This window comes from Sorex fumeus, unplaced genomic scaffold (genome assembly GCF_029834395.1).
Source record: "Sorex fumeus unplaced genomic scaffold, SorFum_2.1 ptg000128l, whole genome shotgun sequence".
Taxonomy (NCBI): Eukaryota; Metazoa; Chordata; class Mammalia; order Eulipotyphla; family Soricidae; genus Sorex; species Sorex fumeus.
Window position 1 is genome coordinate 24,497,464 of NW_026606185.1, and position 13,615 is coordinate 24,511,078.

Below are 13,615 nucleotides of genomic sequence, written 5' to 3' on the forward strand. Positions count from 1 at the left end.
GTCACAGGTAGCTTGGCAGGCTCTGCCATGCGGGCGAGATACTCTCGGTAGCTTACCAGGCTCTCCGAGAGGGGCGGAAGAACTGAACTCGGGTCGGCCATGTTGGCTGCGTACAAGGCAAACGTCCTACCCGCTGTGCTAATGATAATTATTTTAACTACCACATTTATTACCCTTATGAGTCACAGAGGGAATATTCCAAGTTTCCAAGACTTGTAACAAAAATAAGAATGTCTATCAAAAATACAATAAATTTTAACCTTCAACACTTTGTTTTTGGGCCATACCTGACACACTGCTCAGGGACCATATGTGGTGGTGGGATCCGAACTAGGGTACAGCTGCAACTGCATGGTAGGTATGTGCTTCCTTAATCTCTGTATTATTTCTAAAGCACAGTCAATATAGTTTTTACTTTACAAAGTTTCTTACTTAATGTAAACTAATTTGCCCTTTCTGTGAGGTAATTAAAATGCAACAGAAAAGCAACTGATCAAGAAGTAAAACATCTCTGTAGTTTTTCAAGACAAAAGTTCGCTATAGCAAATGCCCTTTGTATATTCCAAGGACAATAACATATGTAACTGGTGCCAACAAAAAAATATTTTTTTTTTGTTTTGGCTTTTTGGGTCATACCTGGCAATGCTCAGAGGTTACTCCTGGCTCTGCACTCAGGTAATTACTCCTGGCAGTGCTCTGGGAGGACTAAATGCCCTACCTGCTGTACTATTGCTCCGGACCATATACTACTTTTCAATTCTGAGTCATATTTCACTGAAGATGTAGCAATAGCAACTTCCATAATTCCACATGCTTTACATGAAATTTGAAGTTTTTCCAGTGTCTTATAAAGTTGAAAAACAAGCATCTTCTAAACAACTTTAATAGAACAGAAAGTTCATTCTTACCTACACTTCTGCTCCATTTCATCTTTCAACTGTATTTCATTATGCAGCTGTTCTTCCAGCTTGTAAATTGTTTTTTGCAAATTTTCCTGCTTTAATTTAAAATAACAAAGTTATTTATTTAGAAAAAAAGAATACTCAGAGAAAAAATAGCTTTTTTAGAAACTGTTTAGTAGGAAACTGTTTAGTTCTCTTTTTCGAGGGAAGGGGGGGCCACACCCAGCAGTGCTCAGAGCTTACTCAGCTCTGAGTTCAGGAATTACTCCTGGTGGCGGGGGGTGGGGGGGTGGGGGGGGGGGAGGTTACATGGAGACCATATGGGGTGGCGGGAACTAAACCTAGGTCTGTCACATGCAAGAAAAATGCCCTACCCACTGTATCAGTATACTGGCCCTGAAAATTCTTTAGTTCTCTTAACCCTTCCCAACAAAATTTTACAAAGTTATTTTTTAACATCTGTATCAGATACTGTGGTAGGCATTAATAACACAAAAACTTAAAAGAATTGGCTCCTGTTTTCATAAATAGTTAAATGACATCAGGGAGAATGGGAAAATGAAAAAATGTAATAAACCCAAAGACATTAAGGTTAGACAATATACAATGTGTATAATACAAATAAGCTATTCTGAAGAAGAAAGAAGGTAGGTCTCACCTAATTCTGCCAGGAAGAAGCAGTGATTGAGATCTGACTAAAGAATTGCTTACCATGCAAAGTAGTCAAAGGATCGCATTTTAGCCAGAATGAGTGACAAGTCTAAAAGACTGCTAGCAACTCCATTTGTATCAAAATTTAAGGAGGAAAGATGACTTTAAGGTAATTAAGGTACTCACATAATTCATCCCCCTTTTTTCACTTTCACTTCCCATTATATGTTCTCTTATATTTAAATATATAAGTAAAATATATTATAGTAAATAAATTATGGAGAAAAAAAATTTATCAACTTTTAAAAGTAGCAAAAAATCTTGGAAGAAAACAACAAGTTACAGAGATGCCTCCAGAACCCAAAGTCACCATCCAGTTTAAAATTTAACTTATTTAAAATTTTAGAATGCCTGGAGCAACATCTCATACTCCAAACCACTGATGTACCAGGAGTAGCATACCATATTGGATGGAATGTAAAGGAGATGGAAAAAATCTCGAATAAAAAAATGTTAGCACACAAGGTTCAACCTGTAACAATATGTTAGTAATTTCTTATACAAGAGCTTAATGTCTCCAGGATGAAATCTTTACACACTTTCTTTTAAGGAAACTTTTTTTGATAATTTTTAGTTAATCATTCATAGCAAGTAATACAAAATAAATTATTTAGGGACTATTATTGGGGCAGGCTTGGGTGGTGGTTGGGAAAATTAGAAATGATGCTGGTGGGAAGGTGTAATGGTGGTGGGCTTTGTGTTGGAATATTGAATGCAATAAATTATTGTGAACAACTTTAAAAAATAAAATTAAAAAAATAGCAAGCTACTCTGTTCTTTAAAACTTACCTTATGAGCAACAGAAAGTTACATGAACAACGCAAAGAATTCATGTCACAATATTACTTGCTATAAAAATTTTCAGTGGAAAATTTAGATGCTGTTGATATTTATTCTGGTTATTCTCTACTTGTACAACTCTCCACTCCTTTTCAGCCTTGACAATTCATACTCTGCCGTTCTTTGCCTTAAAATCTACAGATTCCATCATCTGGGCTCTGTAGTCCTATGATATTACTTCAGGTTATAGGACACTGAACTAGAGATTGGAAGAGGGGAAGAAATAAAGTAGACATTCTTCTCACACTCTTTATGCCTTATTGTGATTCCAACAGCGTTAAATGCATTATGCCACTCATTTTAATGCTTAAATTTTCTTTATATAGCAAGATTTATCATCTCTGAAGAAATACAAATGACCAAAAGGCACAGGAAAAAATGCTCTACATCATTAATCATCAGGAAGATGTAATTCAAAACAACGAGATAATATCTCATGCCACAGAGACTGGCACACATCAAAAAGAACAAGAACAACCAGTGCTGGCACAGATACGGAGAGAAAAGAACTCTCATTCATTGTTGGTGGCAGTGTTGTCTCTTTCATTGTTGGTGTGAAAGCAGACCGGTTCAGTCTTTTGGAAAAAAAATATGGGCATTCCTTAAAAAAACAGAAACTGAGTTTCCATAAAACCCTGCAATGCCACTCCTGGGAATATACCATAGGAATCCAAAATCACTGCAGAAAAGCCATCTGCACTTCTATTTTCACTGCAGCACTATTCACAATAGCCAGAATTTGGAAACAACTTGAGGGCCCAAGAACAGATGACTAGATAAAGAAACGTTGGTATATCTATACAATGGAATACTATGCAGCTGAGAGGAAAAAAAGTCATGAAATTTGCTTATAAGTAGATGAATATGGAGAGTATCATGCTGAATGAAATAAGTCAGAGGTATAGGAACAGATATAATATGACTGCACTCATTTGTGGGATTAAAAAAAAAAACAAACATAATATGAGACTATGGGGTGGAGGTGGGGCAATTAGGACAGAGAAGGGACCACTATGACAATAATATCTGGAAACAATCACACTTTTATTACTGTTCCCCTCAATTTTGCTGATAGGCCTTTATTAAAACCACTATATGAATTAAATATGCTATATACATGCTCTGAACTACCCCCCTTAAAAAGCAGTGAAATATTGATAAATGTGATAACACTAATGAACATCAAGGACATTATGCCTTCCTCCTTGCTCTATGAGGTGCCTAAATATAATTAAATTAATACTGATAGAAAGAGGGACAGTGATTACTGGAAAGGAGAGTAGAATACAGAGCCACTGTTTCAAGTTTTACTCTGGGATAAACAAAAAATTATGGAAATGGATGGTAACAGCTGTATAGCAATATAAAGATACTAGATACCACTAAACCTAAACCATACACTTAAAAATGGTTAAAGTGGTAAATTTTATCTTATGCATATCTTATTAAACACAAGGAACTCTTTAAAAATCTAATGGATATCAAAATCTATAGCTGTATTTATTTTTATATCAACACCCTTAATGATACTCTGATTTATCATAATTCCTAATTCCAAAGATTAAAAGGCCCATACCATCAATCTGTATAATCATTAAGAATATAGTACTGTAGCACTGTTCTCCTATTGTTCATGGATTTGCTCGAGCGGGCCCAGTAACATCTCCATTTTGAGACTTGTTGTTACTGTGTTTGGCATATTGAATACGTCACGGGGAGCTTGCCAGGCTTTGCTGTGTGGGCGAGACACTCTTGGAAGCTTGCTGGACTCTCTGAGAGGGGTGGAGAAATCGAACCCGGCTTGGACAGGCTGGCTGCGCGCAAGGCAAACGCCCTACTGCTGTGCTATCACTCCAGCCCCATTATGTGAGGGCAATCTGGCTGCGACATTTGTCACCCCATTGATCGTCAGGGTTGATTCGGCTGATCTGGCTGACTAGGCGGGTGTTCCCTTCCTCCCTCACCGCTCTATGTGCATCCCTCCCGAAGCTGCACGCTCGGTCAAAGAGGACGGCCTTCCCCGAACAGAGACAGACCGGTCTTCGGTCTAGGGTATACCAGTAGCTGCACACCTAAATCTAAATGCTAGAACCTCCGATTAAGAATATAATGCCTAATATTCAGGCAAGAAATTAAGTAGAGAGGAGCCAGAAGGTAAAGAGTACTAGAAAAATTTAAGTTCATTAACAACGCATGCTTGCTATCATGCACACCAATACATTATCCACATCACAACCTTATAATAAAAAGATAAAAAAAATACCTACCAAGCTTTTATCCACATTGGAGCTACTTCTGTTATCATTAGGATTTGTTGAAGGTAAGTATCTGGGAGAAATTTTTAAAAGAAAACAAAAAACTCCTTAACATTCAGTAACAACTAATTACAGATACTACGTGCCTAATTTTATTTCTTTAAAAAAAAAAAAAGAATTGTGCTAATGCTGTCTTTCAAAATTTTAGTAGGAGTTTGTAATTTGTTTGGATTTGGAGTCACACCGAGTGGTGCTCAGAGTTTATTCCTGGCTCTGTTCTCAGGAATTACTCTTGCCAATATTTTGAGGTGCTGGGGGGAATTAAACTGGTAATTTGCCAATGCAAGGCAAACAACTTATCCCTTGTACTCTCTCTCTGGCCCCCTGTAATTATTCCTTAAACAAAATACAGAGATGTCACATATTTTTAACAGAAGTTCTAGTTAGGTCACAAGTAATGATCCAAAATCATACGCCTTAATATACTTACAGCAAAACATATAATACTGATATCAAATAGGACAAATAAAAATCATAAACAATCTTAAGTTAGTTTAGACCATATAGTGATACGAGTGGAATCTAAATTAGATCAGAATATTTGATCTCTAGGATTTCTTCTAAATTTAATAAGCTACAGAGGTGAAAGTGTCTTGTTCTCTAAAAAGTTAGTAGAATTCCTTAAAGACAGCAGTGGAAATGTAAGGAATTCACCTGAATAATCATTTTATTCTTCTACTCTTTCAAAAAATTTTGCTCAGGGTTCTCTTGTATATTTTGATTTTTTTTTTAAGAGTCTAGTAATTTAGGTAGCGTTTATATGGATGGCTAGGTTAGGTATAGACCTAAAAGTGTAAGGGTTTTTGGGCTTTTTCAGGGGTCATTCCTGGTGGTTTTGAGGTCTTATTCCTAGTTCCGTGCTCACAGATCACTCTTGGCAGGCTCAAGGGATCAGAGTCAGCTGCATGCAAAGCATGTGTCCTAAGCACTGCACTATCACCACTATCACTCCAGTCCTAAAAGTTTAAGGCTATTTCAAAGATCATGTTTAATTTAGCTCTACTTTAGTGAAAACATAATCTTTCTGTCCATGGTAAAGAAAAAATTGGATTCAGAAGAATGAATTTTAGAAGTCCTCTCTTTCATATCGGTAATTCTATTTCTTGGTTTTGTTTTTGTTTTTTGGGGGCCTGGCTCTGCACCCCGCACTCAGGAATCACTCATGGGAGGATGAGGGAGGGGTGCCAGGGGTCCTGGGAATCAAATACAGATCAGCTACTGCAAGGCTAGCACCCTACCTAATGTATTATTTCTCTAGGTCCCTGTATTTGAGGAAACAGGGCATAAACAGTTAAAACTGTTTGCCCATGGTTATATAATACATAATGATTCACTACATAGTTTTGAGAAACTGAAAAATCAGACTTTTAGTAACACCAACATGCTAAAAAACTAAGTATCAATCAAAAACACATAAAAAAAACAAAAAGAATTGTCTGGATACAGGATTAACTAAAACGACAGATTAACAGTAGCTTCTGATCTATTATTTTATCTAGAAGATGTATAGTATACCACTTAACAGGGAATTTCTGAAAAACGATACTCTAAATATTCTTGAGCCTGGAAATTTGTTTTTTAAGATAGTGGGAATATTACACATCACCAAAAGCTGTACATTAAGACAATCTCTTTAAATAGCATTAAATCTATTACAACTGTTATTAACAATATGAATAAAGCTGAACTGAACATACTTACCTACGATTGCTATAATATGTAAATCCCACAAAAGGAAGTTGATTGCCTACAAAAGCTTTAGGTATAGGGAATGTTTCCTCATCACCTTTATCTTCTTCCAAGTCATCAAAATTACTTGTGTCAATGTCACTACTTAAATCAGGTACAACAGGTGCTACAGCTAAAAACAGAAATAAAATTAATTCACCCCAGATGTAAAATAGTGAAGCAAAGATTCCATGCCAACAATTAACAATTTGTTGTAGACTAAAAAACTTAGAAACCGCACATTCCAAATAGGTTAAATTCTATCATAGTACTATAGTACTGTCCTCCCGCTGTTCATCATTTTGCTCAAGCAGGCCCAGGCTTTGCCATGAGTGCGAAATACTCTCAGTAGCTTGCCAGGTTCTCCAAGAGCAGCAGAGGAATCGAACCCGTGTCAGCTGGGTCAGCAAGGCAAATGCCCTACCCGCTGTTCTATCGCTCCAGCTCTATCATCGTCAGCCTTATTCGGATGGAATATCAATCAACTGATCACTGTATAAAAAGGTAAAAGGTAAAGGCCCTCCCGTTGTTCATTGATTTGCTCGAGTGGGCCCAGTAACATCTCCATTGGAGACTTTGTTGTTACTGTGTCTGGCATATCGAATACGTCACGGGGAGCTTGCCAGGCTCTGCCGTGCGGGCGAGATACTCTCGGTAGCTTGCCAGGCTCTCCGAGAGGGGCGAAGGAATCGAACTCGGGTCAGCCATGTTGGCTGCGTGCAAGGCAAACATCATTGTATAATTCTATGAAATAATAATCTTCCAAGTGACATCATACTTAAGATCTATGCCTCAAGTTTCACTTAAATACTGAAGTATTAACTTTTTTTGATTTTTTTAAAGAAAATACTATAGTATAGAAATATGAGAAGCAGTTTTATCTGCAGAAAAGACTTTTTAAATGTAAAAGAAGGGGCTGGAGCAATATCACAGAGGGGAGAACGTTTGCCTTACATGCCGCTGAGATTTCCAGCATCCCATATGTTTCCCCGAGCACTGCCAGAAGTAATTCCTGAGTGCAGAGTCAGGAGTGACTCCTATGCATCTCCAGGTGTGGCCCAAAAAGCAGGAAAAAAAAAGTAAAAGAAATGACTGGGGCTGAAATGTACAGTGTATAAAGTGCTTGTCTTTCTTGCATACAACAGAGATCATATCCAAGTCCCACTACAAGTGACCCCTGAGTGCAGAATTAGGAGTAAGTCCCTCAACACAGCTAGATGTGGGCCCCAAAACAAAACAAGAAATGAAGGTAAAGACACAACTACCAACTTATATTAAAAAAAAAAAGCTGAAAGAAAACATTATCAATAATTGTACACCAACCTATTTTCCTTAAATGAACAAATTTTCAGAAATATACATCTGAATAAATCAACAATCTACAATCAAGAATCAAAACAATAATCAAAACAAAAAAATTCTAAGACAAGGTTTCAAGCTGAATTCTATCAATAATTAACAAAAAAATTAACAAAAAACCTTTTCCAACTCTTTCAAAAAGGATAGGAACACTTCCTAATTTAATCCACAAGACCAAAAATACTCCTGACACCAAATACAGACCACAACACCATAACCACACATCAATACAACAGATGCAGAAAAAAAAAATCAACAAATTAGTAGCAAACTGATGCAGAAGTAGATTAAATCGAGTAGATTTTATTCCAGAATGGTTTACTGTATGAAAGTAAACCAAGGCATCAGAGATAGCTCAGGGATTAAGGTACTTGCCCTGACTATAGCAGAATCTGGTTTGATTACCACATAAGGTACCATATAAGGCCTCCTGAACACCACCAAAAGCAAGCCCTGAGCACCACTAGGCGTGGCGCTCATGTACATCATATAAATGTCAATCAGTATAATTGATCACATCAATAAATAAAAGAATAAACTCATTAACATTTCAATTTTAACAGAAAAATATTTGATAAAACCCAAACAAGAAATAAGAGAATTTCTTCAAAGTAGTAATGTGCCTTAATAAAAGCCTACAGTTAACAAGATGAAAAGTTTTCCTCTTATGGTCAAGAACAAGATCAAGATGCACACTTTCACCACTGCTATTGAGCATTGTACTGGAAGTTCTATTCATAGAAATTTGGTAATAAAAAGACACAAAAGACATTCAAATTGGAAACAAGTTAGAGGTAATCATAATTAAAATTTCCAAATTCTTATTTGTAGCCATTGGAAACCCCATAAGAAATCTCAAGAGACTATCAAATAACCTGGATCTGGGGTAGGAGCGATATAGTACAGTGCTTGTGAGTTTGCCTTGCATGCAGCAGACCCAGGTTTGATCCCTGGCATCCCATATGGTCTCTGAGCACTGCCAAGAGTGATACCTGAGTTGTAGGACCAGGAGCAACCCCTGAGCATCACCAAGTGTGGCCAAAAAAAAAAAAAAGGAATTTTAAGAGAGCAAGAGCCACACTTTTAGACTTTAAAATATACTATTCAAAGCAATCCCAATCAAAATATAGTGGTACTGACAAAAAGACAAATATGAAATATGATAAATATGATCAATTAAATAGAACAGTGAGCCCTGAAGCAAAACTACATATACTTGGTCAAATTATTTTTGACAAAGGTGGCAATGTGATTTGATAAGGAGAAATAAGTACAGCATTTATAATAAATACTAGAAAATACAATTATTTATCCTCAAAAGAATGAAGTTGGATGCCTACATTACACCATATACAAAAATTAACTCAAAAAGTTAGATAGGTACACAATGGAATACTATGTAGCTGTCAGAAAGGATGAAGTCATGAAATTTACATACAAGTGGTACTACATGGAAAGTATCACGCTAAGTGAAATGAGTCAGAAAGAGAGGGATAGACATAGAAAGATTGGATTCATCGGGGAACATAAAGTAACGAAATAGGAGACTAACACCGAAGAATAGCCGAGATAAGTACCGGGAGGTTCACTCCATGGCTTGGAGGCCAGCCACACATGCTAGGGGAAAAGGCAGCTCAGATAGAGAAGGGAGCACCAAATAAAGGGTGTTGGGAGGTTCCTCTCAGGATGGGAAATGCACGATGAGTAGACTATAGTCTGAACAAGATTGCCACTCAATGTCTCTTTTGCAAACCACAGCACTCAAAAGGAGAGATAACAAAAGGGAATGCCCTGCCACAGTGGTAGGGTGGGATGGGGGGGAAGGGGGGTGGGAGGGATACTGGGACTGGTGGTGGTGGAAAATGGGCACTGGTAGAGGGATGGGTATTCGATCACTGTATAACTGAAACCCAAGCACAAAAATTTGCCAGTCTACAACTGTACCTCATGGTGTTTCACTAATTAAAAAAAAAAGTTAGATAGGGCTGGAGCAACAAGCACAGTGGGTAGGGCATTTGCCTTCTACCTCGCCGACCCTTATTCGATTTCCAGCATCCCATATGGTCCCCTGAACATCACCAGGGGTAATTCCTGAGTGGAGAGCCAGGAGAAACCCTTGTGCATCACCAGATATGACCCAAAAAAGTAGATACGGCACAGCAGTGTGTGCCCATAAGGGACCACAGCTGATGGAGCTTCACTCCCCAAACACACTCACTTGCAGAGCTGGGGGAGACAGAGCAGAAGGGCCCCTCCTCTGCCTGCAGCACCATCGGAGTGGGGGCGGGAAGGTGACTGTGACAGGTATTTATATATTGTTTCAGGTGACACTTTCTTTGCCAAAGTACAGAATTAAAGTATCTTTTTGATAGATGAATGACTTTTTTTTTTTTTTGGCTTTTTGGGTCATACCCAGCGATGCTCAAGGGTTGCTCCTGGCTCTGCACTCAGGAATTATTCCTAGTGGTGCTTGGGGGACGATATGGGATGCTGGGGATTGAACCCGGGTCAGCCACATGCAAGGTAAAACTGCTGTGCTATCGTTCTGGCTCAATGAATGAATTTTTAAAATGTGAAAAACATGCCTATCAGAATGTCATTCAGTGCTGAAATAGAATGATATCCTGACATATTTTACAAGGTTGAACCCAGAGATAAGCTAAATGAAATAATTCATTCTGAAAAGGTTAAATATTGTAGATTCTATTTGATGTAACTAGAATGGTCAGATTCATAGCAAAAAGAATAGAAGGGGGTGGGGATAGCACAGCAAGTAGGGCACTTGCCTTGCATGCAGCTAACACAGGTTCTATTCCCACCACACCAGATGGTTCTCCAAGTATCACCAAGAGTGATTCCCTGAGCACAAAGACAAGGTGATCCTTGAGTGTGGTGCCCCACCTTTTCAAAAAAAAAAAAAAAAAAGAATTGTAGCTACTGATAGGTTTGTTCTGTTTTGTTTCTGGCTCCAAAGCAGTGCTCTCGAGATCTGGGGACCACTTGCTGCAATACTTACTTGGCCAACCAGAATGGCAGTTCAATGCTAGAGCTCAAAGATGCTGAGAACTACCAAGGTAACTAGCAGTGTTCAGGGGGTCACAGGGTAATACTCAGGAAGTCTTGAGGTGCTGAGGATCAAACCCAGGTAAGGCACATATTAAATATGCACCTTAACTAACTCTTACTTCTTTATAATGTCCTGGTCCCTATTTTATTTTCACTATTAAGTTTTATTACTGCCCAAGTCACATCTATCTCAAATCAACGGAAAAATCGATTTTAAAACCTTACCATTCTGAGACTTTAAAATAAGAGTCAATATGATCAGGAAACTCTTGAAAATTGCATCAAAATTCAAGCTACTTTATACATGGTTCCAACAATGCAATAAATAGATGCTAAAGAAAAATTCACTGCAACTTGTATACATGTGGTTGAAAAACTACCAAAGAACTATTTGCAAAATCTAAGCAATATGCCAAAGAAAACTGTAGTTAAAAAAAAGTTAAAAGAATATATATTTAAATTTAGCAGGTCAGAGAGGTCAGTCCAGAATAAAAATATCCTTGGAATTTTAGGAGTGGGAAATGAAGAAAGGTTAGGAGAGGGAAAGAAAAGAAAAGAATAAATTCTACAGGCTTCAATTTTTCTTTCTCACAAAAATCATAGAATTGGAGCTGTAAGAATTAAGACAAAATGCTTACATGTTAAATGCAAGCAACTATATAAAAACTACAGAGAGCAAAGCAGATCTTCACAAGATTAAAAAAAAGGTAATAATACTAACAAAATTACCTAACATGGAAATTCTTGAAATAGTTTGTTTTTTGTTTTTTGGGTCACACCCAGCGATGCTCAGGGGTTACTCCTGGCTCTGCACTCAGGAATGACTCCTGGCAGTGCTCAAGGGACAATATGGGATGCTGGGGATCGAACCCAAGTTGGCTGTGTGCAAGGCAAACGCCCTCTCCACTGTGCTACCACTCTGGCCCCAATAGTTTTGTATTAGTAAAGGAATTCATTTTACTACTTCTTCCATAAAGTATATAAAAACACCATAAAAAAATTAAACTCCCGGGGCTGGAGTGAAAGCGCAGTGGGTAGGGCATTTGCCTTGCATGCAACCAACCCAGGTTCAATTCCCAGCATCCCATATGATCCGCTAAGCAACGCCAGGAGTAATTCCTGAGTGCAAATCCAGGAGTAACCCCTATGCATCGCCTGGTGTGACCTAAAAAGCAAAACAAAATAAAAAATTAAATAAAATAAAAAATTAAACTCCCTAATTCCACTTGAAAGCTTCACAAGGTAAAGAATTTTTACTTATTTGATCACTACTGTTTTTCTAGTCCAATATACTCAGTATACAGGAGGTCCTACAATATTGACTATATTACTTCATCTCTTAACTAGAATCAGTTTTTTCGAAACAAAAAAGGAAACTATCCTCCCTATTTTTAATAAGTGATTTTGTGGTTGTCCTAAATTTATGCGTTGCTTCACTTTGAAAAACCAGATAAAGCAATATATTTTCTTCAGTCCTCTTCTCAATTTTCATAATATGTGTGTATTGTCAAACCTTTTCACTAAAATTCTAACTTAAATAAAAAGCACAAAGCTTTTTACAATGCAACCTTTCATCAACTCACTCTATTACATCTCATTCTTGTAAGACTTATCCTGAAGCGTGAATAGTCATGTCACACTTACTTGTAAGAAGTTCCTTCTTTACGAATGTATAACTACTAATAAATTCACCTAAGATCAAGTTGTTTTTGTAGGTCACACTGACAGCATGCTATTCAAAGTCATTCTTTGCAGTTTTATGCAACATATATTCTGCAGCTGAAGGTAAATTTTTATTATTTTTTTTCAAATTTCCCTTAAAATTTTTTTTCTTTTTTTCCTTGTTTTTCACGCCAAGTGATGCTCAAGGGTTATTCCTGGCAGTACTTGGGGGACCATACAGGATGCTGGGGATCAAACCCAGATCATCTGTGTGGAACACACGCACCCTACCCATAATACTATCTCTCTGGCCCTTTTTTCCCTTTCTTTAAAAACAATGTTTGGTCACACCTGGAGGAGTGAAGCCAATTCCCACCTCTAAAGATCTGTTTATACTGCAGTCTTGTAACTATTTACTTTTTAAATGTTTTATAACCAAGATATTTCACCAGTATCGGCAGACATATTTTTTGAAAATTAAAGCAGCTGATAATTAACATTAATTATTTTCTCTGAAAGAACTAGCCCCCACAAGACAAAGACCCAATCTGTCACTGTTTTTTTTTTTTTTTGCTTTTTTTGGGTCACACCTGACGATGCACAGGGGTTACTCCTGGCTCTGTGCTCAGGAATTACCCCTGGCGGTGCTCAGGGGACCATACAGGATGCTGGGAATCGAACCCGGGTCGAACGTGTGCAAGGCAAACACCCTATCCACTGTGCTATTGCTCCAGCCCCTCTGTCACTGTTTTTAAGATAAATACCTAATTTGTTGTTACTGTGTCTGGCATATCGAATACGTCACGGGGAGCTTGCCAGGCTCTGCCGTGCGGGCGAGATACTCTCGGTAGCTTGCCGGGCTCTCCAAGAGGGGCGGAGGAATCAAACTCGGGTCGGCCATGTTGGCTGCGTGCAAGGCAAACGTCCTACCACTGTGCTATCGCTCCAGCCCTGTTTCTAGATGCACACAGATGTAGTCATATTCTTTATTATTGTTTTCATTGCCACTTTTACAGGAGGAAGTTAGGGATT

At 37.9% G+C, this 13,615-nt stretch overlaps 1 protein-coding gene across 3 annotated transcripts in view; it reads right to left on the bottom strand.

Annotated features, from left to right (window-relative positions):
- The window catches only part of ROCK1 (Rho associated coiled-coil containing protein kinase 1), a 122,880-nt gene that overhangs the window by 54,931 nt on the left and 54,334 nt on the right, over positions 1–13,615 (bottom strand). For 2 of the 3 annotated variants that reach the window (XR_008795528.1, XM_056137908.1), the window contains exons 10-12: positions 6,470–6,629; positions 4,721–4,781; positions 909–997 (exon numbers count right to left, since the gene is read on the bottom strand). Coding sequence is in view for 2 of the 3 variants with exons in the window: in XM_056137908.1 (XP_055993883.1) it covers positions 909–997; positions 4,721–4,781; positions 6,470–6,629 (310 nt within the window). In the remaining variant the exon portion in view is untranslated. The remainder of the gene's footprint in view (positions 1–908; positions 998–4,720; positions 4,782–6,469; positions 6,630–13,615) is intronic. The other variant, XM_056137909.1, reaches the window with a different exon arrangement.